The 25294-nt window shown below is 49.1% G+C and overlaps 1 protein-coding gene across 1 annotated transcript in view; it reads right to left on the reverse strand.

Annotated features, from left to right (window-relative positions):
* Window positions 1–23511, reverse strand: part of PRDM6 (PR/SET domain 6) — a 100058-nt gene extending 76547 nt beyond the window's left edge. Inside the window, exons 1-2 of the mRNA XM_040622539.1 lie at window positions 22938–23511; window positions 13614–13921 (exon numbers count right to left, since the gene is read on the reverse strand). Coding sequence (XP_040478473.1) covers window positions 13614–13921; window positions 22938–23511 — 882 coding nt within the window. The remainder of the gene's footprint in view (window positions 1–13613; window positions 13922–22937) is intronic.
* Between the last annotated feature and the right edge of the window lie 1783 nt (window positions 23512–25294).

Consider the following 25294-nt stretch of genomic DNA (forward strand, 5'->3'; position numbering starts at 1 on the left):
GCACCTGGCTCCATCTCAGATTAACCGTGTTAGTTCTTCTCACTGCTATCAGAACAACAGGGTTGAGTGAGTGCCTTTTGTGGGTGAGGTACTCTGTTAGTTTCCAGGAATCCAAATATTCTTAAAAACCATTACAGTAACCCCGAAATGTTGGGCTTACGGGCCAAAAAGGACTACGACAGCCCTGTAAGTTGAGGATAAAGAGCCACCTATTGGGGAGATGTGGGGCAGGGGCAGTTAGTGACTTCAATAAGAAATATCTCGGAACAGAGAGGTCTCAGACACAACTGAAAATCCAGGACTTAGGAAAGATGGGTGTGGACACTGGAATGTGGGAGCCATCCGTCCAAGAAAGCAACTCAAACAATAAGAACAGGTGAGCTGAGTATGAGAAGGGGAGACCTGGAACCGGGCTGCACGCCCGCAGACGATCTCTGTCAATGGGCAGAAACTGGGAAGCCACGGAGGGCAGGAAAAGATCAGCAAATGTGCAGCTCGGGTTGGCATATGGAAAATTTACAGACTGCTCACTGCAAATGGCATGCAAGGCGCATATGGCCTCTCTCCATGGCGGCGGGCCGCACAGAAGGGCTGACAGGTGACGTGGAGAGGTAAGTCGTGCTTGGTAAGAGCTGAGGGACTTAAGGTGTCTGCTGGCTGTCACAGAGCTCAGACCCAGACAGAGCTGGAGCTCAGGCCCTGTGAACATTACCAAATGCTGTCCAGAAGGCCACCTCCTTCTGAACACACCTCGATGACCTGGGACCTAAGGACACACTGCAGGTTACATGTAGTGTAAAGCCTTCCAAAATATACCAAAGATGCAAGTCTGCTGTCTGTTAGCCCTATCAATATTTCTACCTTCATCTCTATCTGTCATTTGTCTATCTATCCATCTATCTATCTGGAGGGGGGTGTTAAGGGAGGAGATGTGAAATACCCAGACATTAGCCAAGGTGTAGCAGGAATGAAAGCAAGTCTAGAATTAACACAGGAACAGAAGAGACCAGATCAGGGGTAGAAGCGAAGCAGGAGAGAGGCCAGGTTGGCTCTGGTGGGGCCAAAACAAGGGAAGAAGCAGGAAGGGAAGCTGACAACCATAGGAGTAAGGGAGAGAAAGGCAAAGTCCAGCATCTTCCGTTTTCTTTAAGTGTGGTTGGAGGACCACGTGAGACATGCATTAAGAAAACAGACTGACGGGCCCCCACGCGGGATGAGTGGATCAGAATCTTTTAGCAGCAGGAGCCCAGACTGAATTTCACTTGGCTCCCCACACCGGGAAATTCTGGTGTACACTAGAGTTTGAGAATTAGAAGAGAAGTCGTTGAAAATGTAGATTATTTTTCAAATTGGGGTAAAATACACACAATTTACCATTTGAACTATTCTTAAGGGTACAGTTTAGTAGTAGGGTATATTCACATGGTTGTGCAACGCCTCTCCAGAACTTTTTACCTTATAAAACCAAACCCCTATACCTATTATAGATGTCGTATTCTTCCTGATTATTTCTTTCATAGTATTGCTAGAGCTCAGCTAACTCTCCTCGATCCAGAGCTGATACGAAACCCCGTGGGACACAGATCCAGTCCCAGGCATCCCAGGTCTCAGGGCAAAGTGTGAGCTGAACCGGTTATCAAATATTTTGAGTATCGCCCCTGCTGAGACTGCCCTCTAAACAGTAACCCCAGGTACCATGATAGAAATGATTAATACGAAATAAACATGTATTACTAAAAATATTAATTTCAAGGGCGCCTGGGTGGCTCAGTCTGTCAAACAGCTGCCTTCAGCTCAGGTCATGATCCCAGGGTCCTGGGTTCGAGCCCTGTGTTGGGCTCCCTGCTCAGGGGGGAGTCTGCTTCTCCCTCTCCCTCTGCCCCTCCCCCTGCTTGTGCTCTGTCTTTCTCTTTCCGTCAAATAAATAAAATCTTTAAAAAAATATATTAATTTCAACCTAAATTTTTGTTCTTTAGGACACATTTCGGTTTTATTTTGACTTTTTCATCTAAAATGTTCTAATTGTCAACTGTCACTTAGAATTCTTCCTTTTTGGGGTGCCTGGGTGGCTCAGTCGATTAAGTGTCCGACTCTCAATTTTGGCTCAGGTCATGATCTCAGGGTCCTGGGATCGAGTCCTGCATGGGGCTCCATGCTCAGCGGGGAGTCTGCTTCTCCCTCTCCCTCTGCCCCTTCCCCTGCTTGTGCATACTTTATCTCTCTCTCAAATTAAAATACATAAATCATTAAAAAAAAACATACACACACACCAAGGTTAGAATTGTTGCTTTTCATAGGATCCACCCTGACACATTCAAAATGTATGGTGTAAAAAAAAAAAATGTATGGTGTACCATCACGTCAGTATTCCCCAGCACACACACAGAGGCACACACGTTTTTATCGTCAGTGGTAAATGCGTCACAATGTTGACTTGTCATTAAATATATACAGACAAGCCACAATATGCTAGGCATTGAGATGCCGTTCTATTCAGAGTTCAATACCCAGTGTCACACCTACCTAATGAATGACTCCTGGTTTGAGGTCTATGGTCAAAGGACGTTCAGGTTTTGGGGCTTGTGATTTTTCTAGATGGTTCTCAGTCATTCCCCTTACATTTCATATTGCAAGTCTGTTCTCTGTCATGAGGATGAAGAGTTATCATTTCACTTACTAAAATCTTACATCTAGAGACTTTTACTTATGCATCCAATATTTACAGTTACCCTTGTTGCCCTCCACTAGCAAAGTAGTTTTAAAAATTAAAGCCATCCAGGGGTGCCTGGCTGGCTCAGACCAAAGAGCATGCAACTCTTGATCTCAGCGTCGTGAGTTCGAGCCCCATGTTGGGGGTAGAGATCACTAAAAATAAATAAATAAACTTAAAAAAAATTAAAGCTGTCCAATGATTTTTTTTACACTCATGTTGTATGAGATATCTCTCTCTTTTTTTTTTTAATTTTACTTATTTATTTGACAGAGAGAGAAAGCACAAGCAGGGGGAGCTGCAGAGGGAGAAGCAGGCTCCCCGCTGAGCATGGAGCCCCATGCAGGACTCGATCCCAGGACCCTGAGATCATGACCCAAGCTGAAGGCACATGCTTAACCAACTGAGCCACCCAGGCATCCCTGGGATCTCTTTAATATATAATCGTTTCTTACATGTAAGTAGTGCTAAATAAGTTTGCATTTAAATATTATTTACGCGATTTTTATAGTAAGTAATCAAATCCATTCAAATAGTGTGTCATGGTCTACTCTGCACAATCTCTTGTTCTATCAGACAAATAATGACATTCTTTATAACTATGTGCAAGCACATTAGAGACTTAAAAATTACTATTAAAATCCCGGTTGAAAATGGGAAAATCTCACTTGTTATACAAAAATCATAAATACTGTCTAACTTGCACAATAGTACAGTGGACTCTCTCTTACACAGGGAGAAATAATGGCACAAAGAAACTGAGCAGTTTCCCTAAAGTCTAACATGCAAGTAGGTAAATTAATGAGTCTTCCTACTTAGAAAAGCATTTCAAAGAGATCTGATCCTTTTTTGTTAACACCTTCATGTATAAAAAGAAAAACAGAAATGTTTTCCTCTCTGAGGACCACTAAAATCTCCATACAGACCCCAGAAAGCCTCTGGTCGAAGTAGAGACATGCACTAAAAACATACAAAAATATCAGAAGTGTTTCTATAACACAGCAGGGCCTGCAGACTGCTAACGGGATTTCCCACCAGAAGAAATATAGAGGGGAGGATGGAACCAGACCCCAAATCGAAATCTATTCATGGCTGAGCCAAATTTAACCATTTGCAGGAAATCCTATGAGAACAGTGCCACTGGCTGCTGCCTTCAAAATCCTGTTTTGCAGTATCGAGGACATCATGCAAATATCTGTACCAAAACTGTGATTTCAATGAAATAAACATGTGTTACATTACATAGTCATCTCTCAAAAGGCCGTCACGAAAATCATCAACAATGGGGTTGGGGGGCGGGGGTTGGTGCCTGGCTGTCTCAGTCGGTGGAGCATGCGACTTTTGGTTTCAGGGTCATGGGTTCAAGCCCTATGCTAGCTGTAGAGATTATGTAAAAAAATAAAATAAAATCTTTTTTTTTTAAAGATTTTATTTATTTATTTGAGAGAGAGAGAAGGGGCAGGGGAGGTGCAGAGGGAGAAGCAGACTCCCGTTGAGCAGGGAGTCTGATGTGGGGCTCAAACCCAGGACCCCAGGATCATGACCTGAGCCGAAGGCAGCCTCTTAACGGACTGAGCCACCCAGGTGCCACAAAAAATAAAATCTTAAAAAAAAAAATCCGCAACAGTTACCGCTGGTTTATATTTCTATGCGTTTTGAATTTCTTAGGATGAGCATTTACTTTGCTCCATAGAAAAGCTCATTTCCATTATTTAAAGCTTAATTATTAGATTTTCCACTTTGTAGATTAACCAGGTCAAATTGTAAGTTGCAATTAATTTGCAAGAAACTGAAATTAAGTGCTTTTCTCACCAGTCCAACATTTTTCAGAACTCTCCCCCCCAGACATGATATGTCTTTTATTTATATATCTATACATATATATACACATATGTGCGTGTGTGTATATATATACATGTATGTATCACAAATGAATTTCAGTATTAGTTTGGGGACAAACGAAACAGATTCTGAAAGCACTGTCCTCTAGCCAAATATTTATTTATGGGTAGTTGTCTACCATCTTGGAGTTTGCACGGACATCTGAGAATTTAGCACTGTTGTACTAAATTTGTGATCAACATTAATACTCCCAAACGTGCTAAGAACACTTAGGTCTCGGTGCTTTACAAGACCCTGAAAACATGACTTGATTACATTTAATTTGATTCCAATTAAGAAGCACTTAAGAAGTTTCTGCTGAATGAGATTACACTGAATGTTTCTATAGAAGATACTTCATTATCCGAGGCAGCTTTAATTTAAAATGATCTCAGAGAGTACAAAACACTGTTCATTTTAATAAAATGGGCTTAGCCCCATATCATTATTTCACGGCGGCAGGCTGAAGATGTCCGTTTATTAAATACACGTACAAGGGCACTGGTAGAAACATCTATAAGAGTGAGCGCCTCCTTCACAGTTCCCCGGAGGCAGATCTCGTCCCGTGGCTTTTAAGTCTTAACAGAAACCAGAAATACCTGTAGAAAAGCACGCTTAAATAAAAATAAGGTGACAATATCCTGACAATGAAATGAAAATACTGCCTTTCTACTGACTTTTGAAGCCATGAATCTTACAACTAATTAAAAATGAAAAGGAACTTCTGACTTCTCAAGCCAGCAACAAATGCAACGTGTCACCCAGCCATCGGACTTCCTCAAACGCGACGCGTACCCTTTTACACAAAGGACTGCCCTGAGATCCGATATTTATGTATTCAAAGGAGGACGAGCTAAAAAATCGCTTTGTCTTCCCCACGGGGCTAAACAATCTTCTCAAGTGTTATTATTTTACAAGCCCCATTTTGTTTGAGAGTTCCAAAAGGGAAAAACTGTGATTAAAAACAAATGTCTCAAGTCAGTTATGTTGTACGAAGCGTAAACCGCACGGCTAGCTTTCATGGGACAGAGCTCTGCAGACACATTTGGCATGCCCCCTCTCTGATACTTCAGGAATAAAGGCAACTCTGTGGTTTGCGGTTAGCGATTAAGCACCAAGTGGACTTGCTGTGTGTGCTCTCGTATAGGAAAACCTGCAGCATTCTGAGCATCTCACGCTTGTAACGCTGTCTTTATTATGCCTTCCAGAATTAATTGACCTAAAATCAGTGACTCTACGATATGTCTATTGGATAATTAGAACTCTAAGGACCGACGAATGAAACACATTATTGGCTTTCAGATCTTCAAACAAACATTTACGGCTGCGATTTGCAAAAATGATCTCCTTTTAAGTTGGCATCGTTTCAAAACCCGCGCTTCCTGACCTGAAACACGTCGGGATCATCAGCACCCTCCTCCAAAAATAGAGATCACCTGTGCAAACAATGCTATAAACCTTTCAAAGAATCTGCACCTACCCTCAGAGCCCAGGTGGGTCTCCTCTGAAAGCAACTAAAACTTCCTAATTTTTAGGGTTCTCTGAAAGTCTGCCTGACCTTGAGACCAAACACACCAGGGGAGGGGCGGGGAGGTACAGTGACCTGGTTTAGTGACCAGGAGCTATAGATATCAGAGAATGTGCTTGTTGTCAATGACAGCTGCTGAAATCTGTCTATACCACACTGGAACAATCAATTTTGTAAATGATTGCAATAATCAAGGAAATTGCCTAATTTATAAATCCTTGCATACAGCATTTTAATGGATTCCTCCATTTTAATGCTGATGCCTTCAGAGCTAAATGAATTGTTGTCCAGGCTGTCATTACACAAAATGATAAAAACATTCCGTGTGTGTTGGGGGGGGGACCACACCTCATGGATATGCAGGCCTTCAACCCATAATCACTCATTAGTGACTTGCACGAAAGTTTCGCATGCAAGAGAGCGGGAGAGGGGGGCTTCCTTGCGTCTGCGCCCTGGTGGAAAGCCCTGCTAGGATTTGGGAGTCTGAACAAGGAACAGTCAGTTACCTTTGAGCTGAAAAGGGAGGCGCTGCCCACGTCCCCTGGTTTTGGAAGCTGCGCACCGTTCACAGTTTTGTTCCCTCTCATTTCTGTCTAATGCTGGACCCTTCTCTGCCACCAAGCCTCGGAGGGGGGCGGGGGACACCGAGACCCTCCCGGGCCCGCTAACCACCCCCCCACGCTGCTAATAGGTACCTCTCCCTGCTCCCACCTGGAAACCCAGGCCGTACACTTAGCGCCTTCCCTGAGCCCAAAGCCCCGTAGATTGCTCTTCGCAGTGAAACCTGGGCCAATTGATTCCAGCCAATAGCGGGCTGTCACTACTTTACTTACTGCTCAATCTCACTAACCTGACATTTATGGTGCGCTGATTGGCCTCTGTCAGTAGTGGCGGTTGTAAATTCACTTTGAAAAGCTTTGTGTTAACAGCCTTCAACCAGGCTCCAAGAAGAGGACAGCCTGACAATTGCTCGACCTCCTGCCCTTATTACAGTGAGTAAATCAGGGTTTGAGCCATTAGGCTGGAGCCTGGGGCCTACACAAAAAGGATTGACATGACAAAAGGTCAACCTCTGTCACACATGTGTAACAATTTGGATAATGGAATTCTGTAACTTATCTGCGCGAGGTGGCAAAGGCTTACAAGGAAAAGTATATTCTGCTCCTCCCCGCTCCTCTGGCTTTTATGCTAAGTAGCTATCCCGGAGTCTGTATTTCTTGTGTAAATACACAAGGAATGTCTGAACTCATGAAATCTTGGAGCCTAGAAGATTCGGGGGGGAAAAAAAGGAGCGAGGAAGAGACAGAGCAAGGCAGTGGGGCGGCGGTTCTAGGCACGGCGTCCTTCCGCTCGCAGCACGAGGCGACCCGGATACAGTGGACCTGATTCCGGAGCTAACGAGCGGGCACTTTTTTGTACCCCATCAAATTGGTAAAAACCCGTCATATTAATTATACTAGCACCGTTAGGTGATCTCTGGGTAACAAAAGAGAGTCCCTCCAATAATTCCAAGTGCTTTAAGTGACACAGCAAAATAATAAAATAAAGAGGCTTCCCGGCAGGTTCCTCGGGCCCAACGTTACTATAAACACATTTTCACCGGCGCGCTGGCTACTGGGGGGGAGGGGGCTGCGCTTCTGATTTTAATTTCTTGACCCTATTTTTAAGTCAGTGTGGAAAAAAAGGGGGGGGAATGCTAAGATATCAGGAAATATGCAGTTGTGACAAGACATACTTATGAGTTATTTCCTTCACACGCACGAAATGCTATCAATAAGAGAAGCGATCTGTAAACAACAGATAAAATGAACTGACTAATGAGAAAAATAGTCGAGCAGATATAGAACACATCACTCTTCATAAAGTATTTGCAACTGAAGCCCTGTCACGTCACATGCATATTTGGATTAAACCCCACCAGTGTGAGAATTTCCAAACGGCTGCTATCGATGGGTTTTTGGTTTTTTGTTTTTTTAAAGCGGTATCGCTTTTGGCCTTAGAAAACCACGGGTGGCACTGGGGAGGGCGAGAGAGACATAAACCCTTTAAAAGAAGGCCTTTCATGGGCCTCTGCAAAGCCAACTTGAAGCAGTAAGTTTTGATTTTTTAACACAATGCTGGAAACCCTTCCAAGAGGTGGCAGATGGTTTTACAGTTTATGTAGAACTACAAAATCCTCACACTCTATCAAATGGGCACCGTTATCACAGACATCTTCCAATCAAACGAGGCAACGCCAGGGAGAGGGACCAGCTGTTACTCTGCAAATTTAAGACATCACAGGAACAGGACTACGGTTTATTCTTAAGGAGAAATTATTTGGAGTTCATGAAATGGACAGATTCAAAACCAAGTTGACAAGCAGTCTATTATATGAAATGATAAATTACCAAGAAGCACAATTTCTACTTCAATATAACCGGGAACGGCCACATCATTCTATCCCCCAGGGCTTTGGTGAATCAGGCCAAACGAGCCAAAGTCTATAAAGCAAAACTATGGACCATGTAAGTATAGTACGATCATTGGGAAAATCTGAAAATGGTTTCAATCAAATTTTCAAGTGATTTTAATTTCATTTTAAATGATTCATGTAAAACTACCTTTTCAACATCTAAATATATACACAAATGAGTACAGCACTACACGTGGAATTGGGCGATGCTAAAAAACATAAGTAATGCATTTAAAATATGAAGCCAATTCATTTCCTTCAAGTACCAATTGCCGGTGATGGTTTTGAAATATAAACATTTAGCAACGTGTAATATATTTTTAATATTGGTTTCATCGATGTCTTTTGACCTAAGCTAAATGGTAATGATGAAAAATCGACCATTTGCTTAAAAGCAAATCTCTTATTACATCTAAAATATTATGGCATAAAATCAAACCACACCAAAAAAAAAAAAGCCCCACATTATGTTATCCCCCTTGATTTTCTAAAGAAAAATAATGAAGGTTTTCACATAGTGTAGATGGAAACGAGACACTCGAATTTACTGAGGCAAAGACAGATTCTATAAAACTAAAGCCCTTTCTAGTACCTTGACTGTAATCCTAACAAGTCACTACATTATTTCAATTAGCAGCATAATTTTTCTAGGGTGAAAACAAGTGTGATTTATTTTGTCATTGTCACTAAAATTTCCTGTCAGATCAGACTCTGATTTGAAAGGCCTGGGTAATTCTGGCCTATCTTAAACTGTTACTTTATTTTAAACTTCCGTATTTTATAACCAATAGAATTTTAAGTTTACACGATGTACATTCCTCAGGTCCAGTCATATTAAATTCTGACGTTAAGCAGAAAGGGGAAAACATGTGCAACTAGATTAATTTATCTCAAGGGAAAAAGGGCACATTAATAATTGAGATAGTGTTTTCATAAATGTTGAAATCAAACATGCCTTTTCACTTCTTTATTAGAAAACACATTAGAACAAAATTATCTCACTCTCATCAATAAGACCTAATTGCTGAGAAAGACTATGTTTTCTTTGCAAAACATTCAGAAAGATTTCTCTCATTATGGCCAAATAGCTAGAAATATACCATGCATCCAAGTCTTGCTGGAATAAATGTATATAAAAAAAGCGAGTGATTGTTTAATCCATCCTGTAATGTTTTTGTTTTAAACTCTGTGGATTTATTATTTTTTGTAAAACACATAAAAATCTGATTCTGAAAGAAACTGGCCAAAAAGAAGAAGAAGAAAAAAAAAAGACTAGTAATTTGGCTTTTAGTTTGTTCATCTCCTTAAACTACAAAAAAATCACCTGGGCTTCTGGCTTTAAAAAAAGAGACAAAAGAAAAACTCTTAGAATTTCCCACAGATACCCCTAAAGAGCCAAAATATATTGAGGGTAATGGAATGATATTGAACTTTCTTTAAATTGCTGTATTTTTAAGAACCAGGATTAGCACAAAGAAAATATTAACTAAAAGATGACAGCACACTGACAAAACAATCAAATATGCTCTCCATGGCTGATGGATGTTAAATATTAAAAAGTCATTTTCTACACAGAAAATAGAGCTTTTAATGATTAAACAAAAGCAGTAACTAAGGTGAATCTGATTGTTTCTGTAATAAAGCCTTCATGTGTATAATAAAGTGCAGCCATACTAAAAACAATGAACTGTAAACTGAAACAAAAATCCATCATCTACTTGGAAACAGTGACGGGAAAAGATTAGCAATCCATTTATTGTACTGAAATAAAGATAAGTAACCCTGGTAAGATCCATCAGGCCCTGAGTATTGAACTCTAAATATAAAGACATTTCTTCATCAGCAAGTGACTTGAAAAATTGTGAGGAAGAGAGAGGATTCCAGTTGGCTTTTAAAATGAAATGGTAATGGGGCGCCTGGGGGGCTCAGCGTCTGCCTTCAGTTCAGGTCACCGATCTCAGGGTCCTGGGATCAAGCCCCGCATCGGGCTCCCTGCTCGGTGGGGAGCCTGCTTCTCTCTCTCCACCCCTGGACTCGTGCTCTCTCTCGCTATCTGTCTCTCTCAAATAAATAAATAATAATAATAAAAGAAATGGTAATGATTCAAGCGCTTTTAAGTTTCCAGAGATCTGCTTTATGTCGACCTGATATTCTGGAAGATGTCTAAAAGAACGTGTTTTTTAAATGGATAATGATTGCGTGAGTCATTAAACAACTATTGCCAAAAGTTTCCTATAGAGCTCCATGTATTCCGATTGCAGAATCTTTCCTAATAGGAAGAATATGATGATGACCATTTTTTTCACAATAGAATTTAGGTTTGAAAACAAAGACTAACATTAAAGGAACAATCCAACACTTAGAATCTCCTGTTATAAACTGGACTAAATTCAAATCGTCGCATTTCAGTAAAAATAAATATATAAATAAATAAATAAATAAATAAATAAATCATAATGCTCAAAAGGAAAAATAAACTCAGACTTCGTAGCTTAAAAATAAGTATATCAATAAAAACCTGAAACCTATTAGAGTTAAGTGTCGTATGTTACAAATGGACATTGGCACTAAGTTACCTGGCCCCACTCTGTCACATTGTATAGGATCTCCCAGGAGACTGATACATTTTGCACGGCTGCAGTTTTAATATCCCTTCAATCCCCGAAATGTTTGCTTATTCTAACTGTTCTTACAGATGATAAAAATAAATAGATCATGTTCTGAACTTAGAAGGAGGGATCTGGAGATCATTCAAGCATGCGTACGCCCAGCAAGTCTTCTAACACAGAACCAACCCCTGCACCCAGAACAACAGGTAAGACGCACTTCCTATCCACTGAGGCATCAACAACGACATCGCTCAATTCCCACTCTCCTTATTTCAACAGAAGTTTAACTTAATCAAGTACAAGGAAAGGCACAAAAGGAAGGCTCCACAGTTTCGAGGATTAATATGTGTCATTATACTCTATGTGTGTAGTGATCTCCGGCCAACATCCCAATCATATCCAAATCTTTTAAAACAAAACAAAACAAAACAATGAACTATGGGTTGTTGTTTTTTTTTTCATGTTTATGACTTTGTCCCCTGGCACTCCAGAAATAGATGAACTCCAAACCTGGGGCATCAGAGAGCGATATGACAGTGTTCAATTTTAACATTTGCAGATGGAGCAAATCTGTATCATTGAAAAACTGCTTTACCATCTCCTCGGAAAAGTATTGGCAGACCTTTAACTGTATGGTATTAGAGCTCCTAATAACACTACTGGAACATGAAAAGTGCCTGGAAGTGTTTTATAAACTTTAAACCGCACTGGAGGTTACAACTAATTAGTCAGAAACAAAAACCAACTGGGAAATAGTTCAAAACCAGATGCTTTGATTATTTCCCACTTGTCAGTTTTTCCAACCCAAAAAGCTCTAACTTCTAACCTGGCTCTTCGTACCAAGCCATTTTCCTCTGCCCTGTTTTCCTATAAAAAATTCTGTTTAAAAAAAAAGAAAAGAGAAAAGGCACTATTTGATGACATAAATACGCCCAATATTTTCTTCCTCGTTCAAGAATCCTACCCTGAAAGATTAAAAGTGTGTCATTGTTCTTTCCAATTTGGGAGCGAAATGGACCCTGGGAGCCTGGGCCCAGTGCCCCAGCAGATATCTGTGGGGTGGGCAGCCCATGGCGGCCCTGTGGCCATCTTGGGCTCCTGGGCTGTAATAAGCTCATCTGCTAAGCTCCTCCCCCATCAAAGGAGGTTCGAGAGGAACAGGCCCCAGCGCCCCATGCCAACCGTCATGGGACAGCTGTGGAGACCAGGTTTGTTTTTCACAACACTGTGTCTCCAGGGCCTAAGACAGAGCAGGCCAGAGTGCTCAGCAAAAATCTGAGTGGATTACTGAGTCCCACGAGCTTTACTGAGGGACTGTGAGGGAGCTCACAGTGCGCATGCCCATCCTGACAGGCCACCAAACCAAGTGTGGGAGACCAGCTGCTGTAAAAATGACCCATTAATGGAGCCTTAAGGTCATGGCCAACTTGGCCACTGGTGCTTCAGAGACTTTCCTACTCCATTGTATTGCCTGGCCTCAGTCACATTTACATATGGCCCTAAGGGTAAGACGTCCCCCACCTTGCATTTCAGAAATCACTCCTCGGGTGAGGGGTGGCTAAAGCTAGTGGGGTGGGGGCGGGGGGGGGGGATTTACTATGGCTAAGAATCTACCTCCTCAGAACTGGATCTCAACCATCAACCATAAAGCTTTGGGAGAAGCCTCAGATTAATGTTTTTCAAATACATGGCTTATTTTTAAATAATAGCTTGAGATAAGATGGTGCCACTGAAGAAATATCACTCACTAAGTGCTCCGAGTTTTCCTATGTTTTGATTTTCTGTGATTGTACTCTGTCAGAGAAGCAGCAGAATTCGTGATTGGTCTGATTCACGATGTAAGGTGCTTTCTTGGGACGCTCTGAAAGTCACGAAGCACGCCCCAGTCTCTCAAGTTCAGCGTTAAGCAAATTGTTTCTAACTGAGAAAAGGCGCCTCTCTTCCTCCTGTTTATGCTTCTGTTCCTTCTTGCCCAGTGCCCACAACCATACGGCAAGGGCTCAGAATGGGACACAGAAGTCACCGAGCTCATACCCCAGTGCCCAGCCTCCTCTGCTCTATCGCCTTGTCTGGATTTTATTTCTCTCAAGACCCAGGGAGACCGACAGTCAAATCCACCCCAGCTGGAACCTAGGCTTGTTAAGGGGATTGGTCTTCAGAAACCTGCAGGCCCTGTCTTCCTGGCGGGGTTGCTGCTGGGCCAGGCCAAAGACTGCGTCTCTTTATGACAGGTGTCGCAGACACCTGACATTTGAAGGACCAGAGAACTCTATCCTCCACTAGCCCCTGGAGAACAAGGGAGGCTCTCTCTGAAGCTGGCCCCCCACCCCCTCCCGCCACCATCATCACCACCACCACCACCGCGGGACAGGCTATCCGCCTGCCAAAGCTCCAAATGGTCGGCAAGGTGCTGGGCCGCGAGGGACTTACCTCCCAGAGATGCTGCGTGTTCCTCACGGCGCCGGCCTGCACCTTCTCCGGGGGCAGGAGAACGCCCTGGAAGGGCCCGATCCAGGTGCCCTGCTGGATCCTCTGTGCGGCGCAGATGCCGTAGGCCAGGCCGGGCACGGTGCTAGTGCACAGGCACACCTCCCGCGGCAGGTCCCGCAGCCACTCGGGCAGCTCTGGCGGAGGCGCGGCGGCCGCGGCGCTGCTGGTGCCCACGAGCCGGCGCAGCGAGTGCAGCGGCCCGTGCATGGGACACTCGCCGTTGCGGTTGTCCGCGCACATGTCGCAACCTGCCGGAGACGGGCGGGAGGGAGGGAAGGAAGACGGTTAACCCGCCGCTCTGGGAGGCCCATCCTCGGCGAAAGCCCGGAGACAAACCCATCCCCTCCCGGGTAAGCCACCTGCCCGGGGACGTGACACCTTCAGGGCGCCGCGGCCACTGGGAATAGGCGGAGAGGTACATCGGCACTTCTCCTCTGGAAATCGCCACACCCAACTCGGCCCGGTAGGGATCGAGCCCCGGGGCGCCCCCAAAGCCTGGAGAGCTGGGTGTGGATGGCGTGGCTGTCTCTGAGAACTCCCAACTCACTTCTACTCCTCCAGGTGTGTGTCTCTCACCCTCTCCCCTTCTTTCTCTGGTTCCCTCTGCCCCTCTCCCCTGCTGCCAGGAGTCCCCTTGCTACCAGGTGTCTGCAGGTGTGTATCACTGTGCCAGGAAAAGAGCCCATCTCTTGCTCGACCTGCTGTCTCAAGGGGTTCTACTTTGCTCCCCCGGTTATAGTTGGTTTTCCTCTTTCTACAATTCTAGAAGACCCTTCTAAAATCACCAGCGCAGGCCGCCCTCCCTACCCCTAGGGACCTCCCCACCCCCCTTGCCTGCACCAGAGCGCGGAGCCAGCCTTGACCCCCGGTGGCTCGGGAACCCCAGACACCGGCCACTGAGGGCGCACTGGCGCCGGCACCCTGGCGGCGCCGGTTCTGGCCACTCCAGCCAGAGGGTATGGTGGGGAAAGGGGGACTGTTCTGGCGGGTTCGGAGTGCTAGTGCTGGAGTGCAAGCTCTTCCCAGAAGCCAAGAAGGAATAAATAGCAAACTGAAGGATCAGGGTAATGGTTCAGTGGAGAGGACCCCAACTCCTGACCGGAAGGTCGATCCCCAAGGCTGCAGGCGATTCTCGAGGCTTGCAAGCGCAGGAGAGCTGTTGGGAACGAGGCTCTCTCCCCGACGTTCCCCAGAGTAGCCAGCAGCGCGCGGGGATCCTCACTCTCCCTCCGGGTCGGGTGGCTGCGGACGCCCAGGGTTCCTCCACTCGAACTGGATGGGAAAAGGCCAGGCGGCCGCGGGGAGCAGGGCCTGCGGCGACCGCGCTGTCGGATCGCAGCGCCCTCCGGGTTATTAATGGGCCTGGCGGAGCCGCGGTGTCTGCGCCCCGGCCCTGCAGACCTGCCTCAGGGAGGCAGCCCCGGCGCCCGCCGGCGCGACCTGGCCTCCCCGGCCCAGCCTTCCTGGGGAGCCGCGGCGCCCCCCACGCCACGGAGCCCTGCGGCACGAGCCTGATGTCAGGCGAGTCCGCACCCGGACTGACGGATGGCGGGAGTCGGGGCGCGGGTGGTTGCGCCAATGCGGGGCCGCCCTCGGAGCGTCCTAGCACCTGCGCGTAGCTGTGGTCGCCGCCAGGCCTGGGGGATCGCTCTAAGTGTGCCCCACCCCCCACCCATGCTAAGACAGAGGAAAGCCCAGGTAACTTGTGACAAAGGGAGTCGCTGAGGAATCTTCCAGGAGAGAACCCCTAAGGACAATCCAACCGTGAGCGCGAACCCTGGTTTTGCCATTTGATCATCCTATCTCAGTGCAGAAGGGCTCCAGCGGGCTGTGCCTTTCCCCCGGTCAGCTACTCCCGCACTCCTCCCAAGAGAGTCCAGGAAAGGACAGAACCTTCTGACCGCACGTTCTTGGAGGGTCGCCAGTCCTCCCTACTAAAAAGCAACAACCTGTTTCTACAGATGGGGAAGTGCCCATGCCTCTGGACCTCCACCACACAAAAGCCCCCTCTCCGAGTAACACCAACTAATATAAATACTGTGTCAGGATCTGCTTTTGACTTTAGAGCCTAGATGGAAAGTATTCCTACCCTTACCACACATCACCCCTTCCAGATATGCTTCACACATCCTCTCAAGCTTCTGACTGTGAAAATAACAACTTCAAGACAAAGAGGGAATGGAAAGAAAGATGATAAAAACTCAAAGTCACCCAGTGCCTACAGCGTTCCAGACGCCTATCTTGAACCAAATAATCACCACAGCATGATCCCCATTTTACAGATGAGGCAATTTGAGGCTTCACGAGCAATGAAACTAGACCAGGGATCAGAAACTACAAAGTGGGAGAGAAAGACTCACAGTCAGGTTTGCCTGACTTCGAAGCCTCCAAATCTAAAGATCTAGGGAGACTACTGAAAGCTGGGAGAGTTTTATACCCAAACTCGTAATCAATAGAACTGAAGTATTTCACCGAAAGCACTATTTGGGGGCCACAAAAATTGTCTAGCATCAGTGAATTACAGAGCATTCTCTATCTCTCTCCCACACTCTTGGGTTTGGGGAGGTTAAATGTATTGGAAAGTGAATAGATGACGTCCATAATTTTGAATTTTCCCATCTGACCTCAGAGATGACCTTTCAGCACCTTGGCAAAAACAGCTTACAACAAACGACAATAAGCAAAGGCAATATGCCCTGTAAAAATAAAAATCAAATCACTCCAGGGAGCTGCTTAACCCACTTTCCCTTTCTGGTTGGCTCCGTGAGGCACAGGGTGAGAAGCGAGAGCATTTGGTATTCACTCTTCACTCCCTACCCGTCCACACCAGAGATCCTGTCAACTTCCCACATCTCCACAACACGTACTATCAGCCCAACTACCTCAGTAATAAAATAAGGAGGAAAAGTACCGACTCCAGCCACCACCCCCACAGACAGCAAACACACTCCCCGTATTTGTTACGCAGGATAAAACTACGGCCAGCCCTTTCTCTAAGAAGTCCTCTAAAACTCTCTTCTACTTGCTAAGTTTCAACTGTCTTCAGCAGGTGTTGACAAACTTAATAGTGCCATTTTGCCGAAGAAAAAGCTGAGTTTCTCCCAATATGTACAAGACTCCCCGTGTGTGAAGTCCACAGCAGAGGAAGGAAGGCCAAGCCACTTTAATTACATGAGTCTTAACGGATACACCAAATATGCTCTTTCAAAATACCCTGCTGGAGAAGTTGACCAATTACATGCAAATACATGGTCTAGCTTGATGTCTTTTAATACACAAAACCTCTGCCATTGAAAATACCTGCCTTTGACTCTATGTCTCAGGGTCCCAGGGGAGCTTGAAGATGCTTAAAACAAGTTATTACCCAGGGGTTGAGAAAAGTGGAACAGTTAGACAAACATTCTAGCAGAGTGTTTTCTAGAGAGGAGCCATAAACACCTAAAGAAAAGGTCTGAGGGAGAAGCTGGCTAGATGCCCAAGCTGTACCTCTCCAAAATGTGTGTGTGTGTGTGTGTCTGTGTGTGTGTGTGTGTATGTGTAAATAACACGCACATTACATACAGCATTCCACTCCGAGCAATACATAACACAAGTCTATTTGTATTCATGAAGAGTAAGCAAATAAATGTTCCTAGGTTATCCTAAAATCAGGGTAATTTTCCATAAGTCCATAATTATTATTTGTAAAGTGTTTTCTGTATCTGTGAGAAATATTATCAGATTCTCCAAGCAAGATACTTTGAAATGCCATTTCAGCATTGGGCAGTAGGAGAGACCATGGTCCCTCCTCTGTCTTGAGTAGATCTGTTAGTGCTCCCGTTTATGCGTCCCTGAATAAGAAGGGGTATCACTAGGTTACAGACTTATTCCCCTACTGACTTCGGAAGGCCAGGCCAAGTGTAGTGAAGAGCAAGACTTTGACTCAGTTCACATCCTTCTGTACCGTTTGAGTATTTTTCCAAGTACACGCACTACTTTTGCAATTGAAAACGGACCTATATGAAGGTAAAGGGGGCGAAAGAGGCCATGGTTTTCTTTTCTGGTGTTTCATTTCGTGTTCTAGGTTAGGTGAAATTCAAAACGTTTCAGGCCTTTATTGCTGTCTAGGGAAGCTGACGGACTCGCGTGGGCCCCGGCGGAGCCAGGACCCGCGGGAAGCCCCCACCACACCAGGCCTCGGCTCCCCGACGCCTCTCGGCCTCCTTCTCCTGCTGTCACTCATCTTCTGGAAAGGAAACCCGGGTGCAGCTGAGAAGCCTGCCTCTCCGCCTGGGCGGCAGCAACCGCGAAGCTATAAATCGTCCGCGACCGCGGGGGAGGTCGCGGCCCCCAGTCTCGCAGGCCGAGCCCGGTGGGACACGCGTCCATCGATCCCGGCAGGCGAGGCGCCCCGGGAGTGCCGCCTGCTGGCAGCGGCGTGCGCGCTCCGGGCGCGGGCGCGGGGTCACCGGGGTCCCGAGCCCCGGCCGGGGTGGGGGGCAGGCAGAGCGCCGCGGCCGAGCCTCCCACACACTGCCGCATGCCCCCGGCCTCCAGTCTGCACTCTGCCGCCAGCCCTCGCATGCCGGCCGCTAGACCGGACGGGGCGGACGGCCGGCGCCGGCCCGCGGGAGGCCCCGCACCCAAGTCTGAACCTTGAAGGCCTCGGCCCCCTCCTGCCAGCCAAGGGCTCCCCGACGAGACCCGCAGAGGCCGTGCCATCGCCCCCGACCGCTGCTCGGCCTCCACCCCTCTGGGCTCTTTCAGGCTCCCCGGGAGAAGCCCGGGAGGCACGTCCGGAAGGCGAGGCAGGCTGGCCCGGCCACCGGGAAGGGGAGCCGACTGCGGGCGCGCGGAACCTTCTGGAGGACTCTCTCTAGGGGAGTTTAAAGCTCCCCGCGGATCGCACGCGCGCTGGGCTTCCCCCGCTCCGCCTGGCTGCCGGCTTGGCCCAGGGACCAAGAGCCAGAGACAAAAGGGGGAGGGAAAGAAAGGGGGGGGACGCAATGTGGATTTTATTTGTCTTCCGATGACTGTATTAATAAATTAAGTGGGAGCGCCAGGGTGTGCGGGCGAGAGAATATTGCGCCGAGATAAACCTGGCCGTCCCCTGCCCCTGCGAGGCCGCCATATACATTGCGGAGATGATGGATAGGAGCGAGAGGAGATCGAAGCGGGCCTGGGCTGGCTCCACTCTCTCCTACAAAACTATAGGGCAATTAATTGTGGCTTGTCCCCTCATCCTTCATCTCCTGGTGGCACATATCGATGGAGATTACTGCTGATGGACCATTTTATCACCTTAAATAAACAGTCGCCACCTCTTCTAACCTCAATCTAATATATGGCTCTATGTTCGGTTTCAGGGCGCTAGATAACGAATGATGTAAAATAGCTAAATCATGTGTTACGGGATGGGGCTGGGCCTGCACACAAAAAGAGAGAAAAGAGAAAAAGAAAAATAGAACAACACAAAAGCCCACACACTGCCTCCGAGCCTCCCTCCCACCAGGGACCAGGTCTGAAATCCAAGTCGCCGGCGGCTGACAGCGGGGACGCCGGGCGGGAGCAGCGGAGCCTGGGCCTCGGTGGCAGGAAGACCCCACTGCGGGGTTCCTGGGCTCGGCAGCTCCCCCAAAACAGGCCCTGCGTTTCCCGACTCGGTGGGAGGAGAGTGGGGAAGGTCAGAAAATACTCACCCTTCTTTTAGCGCTTGCTCTCTCTAACTGCTCGACTGGACCAACCCCAGGTTTCCTTCTCTCCCACAGCCCCTCTCCCCAGCCCTTGGAAAGGGCTGCGCTACCCACAGAAAAGCCTCGCACCCTACTCCGACACCTGAGCACCTGTCAGTGCTGTTCCCACCACTGTTCCCTGCGCAGCAGGGCTCCCCCCCAAACCAAAGGAGGCCGAGACCTCCAGCTGGGGAAGTTGCAAAGCGTCCCCATTCTACGCGGAGAGACCCCCCCCCCCCCCCGGGGAGGACTTAGCTGCCAACTCCCTCCCAGATATGATAAAGGACACCTTCTCTGGAAGGTCTGAAAAGGTAATCCGCCAGGCCGAGACCCTGCCCGGTACCATTCGTACAAACACCAGGGGCGCCCTGTGGCCGCCTTTTGCTACCTTCCAAGAAGAGTGACGGGGTCTCAAGCAAGGCACCAGCTCCTAGAACCCAAGAAGAGGCCACCGCGGAGGAGCCTGACGTAATCAATGGCTTTAGGCAACCAGGCAGCAAAGGCGTGCAGGCAGTAATACAGGACGCGGAAGAGAGGCCCCATCCTCCACTTCTTACAAACCGCCCACCGGTGTCAGGGAGATGAAACAAGGAGGCAAACAAGCATGCAGAAAGTCAGAGGAAAGTGTACTTCAACGGTGGCATAAATTAACCCACACAGATAAGAGAAAGATACTGGAAGAGTTCATCCCAGCGAGCTTATACAGCGTTTGCTGTTTTTAAGTCTTTGGAGTGAAAGAAAGCTACAGGACCCTTCGCTGTGCCTTCACAGCGGCCTTTGCCAACGCTGCCAATAAAGTTTCAAGGTGAAGCGAGTGTTAATGATTCACACGTGTTGCCTGTTTGTTGCTCCCAGGCAAAGAGGGACTCTTCCGGAGGGAAGAGAAGTAAGGGGGTCCCTTTCTTTGCCTTGGAAGAGAAAGAGACAATGACTCAACACCCTTTTAAATACAAAGTAATAAAAGGAAGCAATGCTGAGCGGCCATTTCACAGAATAGTTTTACAGGGAGATGGCAAGCACCTAAAAGCAAAGTAGGAAAACGTGTGTGTGGGGGGAATTAATAGATGCTTCCCTTCAGGGCAGCTTTTCAACCCACCCCACCCCCACCCGCCTACAACCCGGGAATGGGGAGAAGCTCTGGTTTTCACCACCTTTCCAGGAACAGAACAACGTTCCCCGCCAAGGGGGAACCAAAAGTTTCCCACCCTTTGCATTTCTGTTTTGTTTTGATCCCCTCGTTAGATTAAACCCAATTACTTCTCACTCCATCCTTGCAAAACACATCCCAAGGTTTCCACTGAGTGTGTGCTCTGGCCCAGAGAAGTTTCTGGAAGGATGGCAGGCCAGGTCAGCCAGCATTACACAAAGCTACCTCAGCTTTCCCATTTTCCTTCTCAAAGGCCCTTTAATTTGGAAACAACGTGAAGTGTAACCTCTAATAGGACAATCTGCCTTTCTTTGCCTTCTGTGGATCCCCCTGCACTTTGCACAGGGAAGCAGTCCAGTCAACTCAAAAGGAGATACCAGCAGCTTAACACAGTGGGCATAATTTAAATAAATAATAATTCATTTCCACGGGCCACAGGAAAACGTTACCTGGATGATAAACTGGCTCAATGGCCACATATTAATTAGCAATCTATCCCAATTCTTTCTCAGATTAATCTAGGTTTTCCTCTGGTGAAAATGCCCTGAATCTCAAGATTGCATTGTGAATAATACAGGACCACAGGGCAGAGCCAGAACTTTGGGGTGCCCTGCTGGCATCTTGTCCAACACTCATTTAATTCAGAAGAGAAACTCCAAGTTTGACGAGGCACTCTCAGCCCACAAGGACTATATTTCACTTAGCAGTTAAGAACTCTCTTTTCCAAAACATGTCTTGCCTTTTTCATTCACATTTTAAAAAAGAACTGTTTTGAAAACAACACATTCAAGAAATTCAGGAGAAAGGTAAGTATTTTTTTTTATATCCATCGGAACAATATAATTTTACCAAATTTTCTAAAGCTCTGAACTACAAACCTCTTCTTAAGAGCAGGGCAAATTCGAGATGAAACCCTCATTTTAAACCAGTACTTTACCCTCAAACTCTGGAGAGGGAAAAAGGATATATAACTGTTCTTTTTGGTTAGGAATAATTATCTCCATCAGAAAAAACCATCCCCATCCCTTAGGAAAAGACTGAAATACCGCCATCACTAGGCTCGTGTCTAGTGCTTTCTCATCAAAGTAGTGACACTGGGAGTCCTTTAGTTAAAACCTGTAGTAATTTTGCTTTTGCAACGAATTAAGAAGTTCATGGAGCAGTAGACATTCTGGAAGAAGGGGCTTATTCAAAATAGAATGATTATACGTGTTTATCATCAACTTTCCTCCTGCAGAAACTAAACGAAGGAATGAGATGAAAAGAGCAGAGTGAGCGCTGATCTTTCAAATCCTCTATTGCTTTCAACCTCTCTCCACCTTTAATATTCTCTCCAGAGATGTCTGGAAGTATATGGAGCACTTACACCAATGCCTTAGTGGTAAACGTATCACAACTTCTGCTACTACCAAGAAGAACTGGGTACAGAGCAATAGACGTTCTTGGTCTTCATTTAGCCTTTTGTTGCAAGATCTCAAAACGGAGCTGTACTTACGAGAAGCGTTTGAAACTCTGAATATAGGAATCGAAGCCAGAAGAGACCGTCTAACTCTAAGTAGGCATTTGCCATTTACTCGGCAACAAGGAGAATACACTGCTAATACTAAACTACTGTCACAATCATTAAAAAAAAAAAAAGACAAAACAAATAAGTAAACCAACAAGCGTGCCTACGGATTGCGAACGTTTACACGATCCAGGGTGCACGGAGAACGCGGGATCCGCCGGGAACGACCCTACCCTGCAGTCGGAAATGTTTTCTCATTAACCGGCTGGCAATTTTTCTTTTCCTCCTCTTCTAAATAAATAGAAGACCTAACAATAATGCCTGCCTGCAGGGAGAGACTGACCCAGTGCCATCCAAAATTCCTACTCCAGCGAGGCCCGGCCAGCCAGCAGCTCTCGGCCGATCCCCTGACAACCCCCTCGGCCCGCAAATGAGCTGATGTAGTTAACTCCAGGGGTAAGGGAGGGAGAAGGAGACACAAGCCCCGGAAGTCACGCTCCCCAGAAACGCGGAGGGTCCCTCCCGTGTCCCACTGAGGCCAGGCCAAACCGCCAGCGTGCGCTGCTAGTACCCGCCCGGCCCCGGGCACAATCCCGCGGGAGGGCGGAGATCTCTATGCCCGGTCCTCGAGCAGCTCGGGTCTAAACACGCGGGCTGCGAAGCAGGGAACGAGGGGAGGAGGAAAAGGTAACCCTGAGGTGCCACCCGGCCTCCCATCCGTTCTCTGTCCTTCTTTAACGTTGGAAAAATTTTGCCACAATGGTCTGGGAGGTGCGGAGCCACTGCCGGGACCAGCCCATCACCCGGAGTCCCGCTCATCCGACCCACTTCCCGCCTGGGCGCCCGCGCTCGACGGCGCCAGCGCCCCTGGAGAGCGCGCGCGGGCTGCGGCTACGTACGGTTGTTGGGGTCGCTGGTGTGCTGGTTGAGCGGGATGATCTCCATGCGCTGCTGGCCGTACAGGTAATAGTCCAGCTCCTCGGCGCTGCAGCGGAAGCGCGGGCCGCCCCGCACGTCCCCGCCGCTGCCGCCGCACTTGGAAGGCCCAGGGCCCGAGGCGGGGCCGAGGCACAGGTCCTTGGGGGGCAGCGGCTCCACGGCGGCGGCGGCCAGAGGCGCGAACACCGGCAGCTGCGCCACGGGCAGGGCCGAGAGACCCGCCAGCGCGGCGGCGGCGGCGGCGGCGCAGGAGGAGGCAGAGGAGGCCGAGGTGGAGGAGGACGCCGGAGTGGAGGAGGCGGAGGAGAGCGAGGCGGGCCGCGGCCGCAAGCTGTCCGGCGGCGGCTCTGCGCGCTCCGGGGGCGGCGGCGGCAGCGGCTGGAGAGGCTGCGGCGCGCCCAGGGGACCCGCGGCGCCGCCGCCCTTGAGCGGGCCGCCGCTGCCGCCGTGCGGGAAGAGTTGCTGCCAGTGCTGCAGATAGGCTGGGTCCACTTTGAGGAAGGCCGAGCCGCCGGGGTCTCCGGGCTTCAGCATGTCCGACCTCTCAAGCTGGAGGCAGAGGGCAGAGAGGAGGGTGCGCGTGAGCCGGGCCCCGGAGGGGCGGGGAGGATGGCCGCCAAACCCCAGAGCGAGAGCTGAGCCCCGGGCTCCTCCTGCGGCAGCCGGGTGCCGCGGCTCCCTCTTTCCAACTCCGCTAGGGCGCAAAGTTTACTCTGAAGCCGCGGCAGCGCCGCGCGAAGGGAGCTCTGTGCACCCCGCCTTGCCTCCAGCCCGGGGCGGCCAGCCCCGGGCCCGCACAGTTGAAGCCCGGCGCGAGGCGCTCGCCCGCAGAACTCGGCAGCAGGAGGCAGCCCCCGCCCTCGGCCGGCGCCCGGAGCCGACCCGAGCCGGAGTGGCGCAGCTCCGGAGCCGCGCTGGCCTCCGGCGCCAGGAGGCGGGACAGTCTCGCCCCCCGCCCCCAGCCCGGGACCTCCAGCCTCCTATCCGCGGGGCCCAAGACCCCCAGCCCGAGCCGCGCCTCACCGTACCTGGAAACTCGGAGCCGCCGGCGGGTGCGGGCGTGCGCGCGTGTCGGGGAGCGTGCGGTAGAGTGTGCGTCCCGCGTGCGCTACATGCCCCTGCGCGGCGGGGGAGGAACGCCCTGGATATGGTCAGGCGGCCCCGAACCCTCCCGGGCGGCAAGCGCTGGGCGCGGAGGCCGGTGGAGCGCGCTAGAGCAGTTCAGCCGAGCGCGCGGGGGCGCGGGCCGGCCCGGGCGCCGATCGGAGCCGCGCTGGGGTGCTGCGCTCGGCCGCCGCCGCCGCGTCCCGGTTCCTCAGCTCCACGCTCTGGCAGCCTCCCGGCTGGACACGTGGGTTTTACGACAGCACAAAATACAAGTGTGTGTGTGTGTGTGTGTGTGTGTGTGTGTGTGAGAGAGAGAGAGAGAGAGAGAGAGAGACACGGAGAGAGAGAAAGAGAGAGGGCAGGGAGGGGGAGGGCGAGAGAGAGAGAGAGAGAAAAAGGGAGAGAGAGAGGTGGGGAGTGGGGGGAGGCCGGAGGCCGGCCAGAATAACGAAGGGGAGGGGAGAAGGAAAGAAGGAAGTTCTAACTCGGCTGGATCCACACACTGCTGGTGCGCCTCTCCCGCACCGATACCTCCTCCGCCCTCCCCCCCACCCCGCACCCCGCCCGTTTTTGGCGTGACGCCTCCCGCTCGCCTGTTGTCTCTTTCTGCCCATGATAAGTCTTTTCTAGGTGCCAGCTCACGGCCCTGATCGTGAAAGCAGCGGAAACCGGACTGCATCCCCGCACGAGCTCGGGTGTCCGCAGCGGAGCAGGCGCGTCCCAACGGCGAGTGGACCAAGTCCCAGGACCGGGTTTGCGCTTTTGCCCGGCTCAGTTTGTACAGGAGTACTGCTGGGTGCCAGAGTCTGCTAGCCCGCCACGCAACTTCGCACAGAAGTCCCGGCGTGGGGGAGGCGGGGGCGGGGCGGGTGGCGCACTGGTAGGAAAGCCTTGGGCTGCCGTGGAGGAGGCAGGCTTTGGTGAGCTGGGAGGAGGGATCCCGAGGGTCTCTTAAGGGCGCCTAGTCCTGGCGGGACTCAAGGCTGGCCGTGGAGCTGGGGCGGCGGCCGCCGCGGAGTCTCACGCGGCTTAGCGCTAAGCCCACCCACTCTCGAGTTGTCTCCCTGGGGGACTCGCTCCTTCTTGTGGGCATCGGAGGCAAATATCCTGAGCTCTGTCTGCTACGCTGTGTTAAACTGCTCTCGGACGCTGGCGAAGCTTGTTTGCCCTTGACTGCTAGGGGCTGCCCCGGGGGGTCTTGTAGGAAGCT

The sequence above is a fragment of the Ursus maritimus genome, unplaced genomic scaffold (assembly GCF_017311325.1).
Source record: "Ursus maritimus isolate PB19 unplaced genomic scaffold, ASM1731132v1 scaffold_5, whole genome shotgun sequence".
In the NCBI taxonomy this organism is placed as follows: Eukaryota; Metazoa; Chordata; class Mammalia; order Carnivora; family Ursidae; genus Ursus; species Ursus maritimus.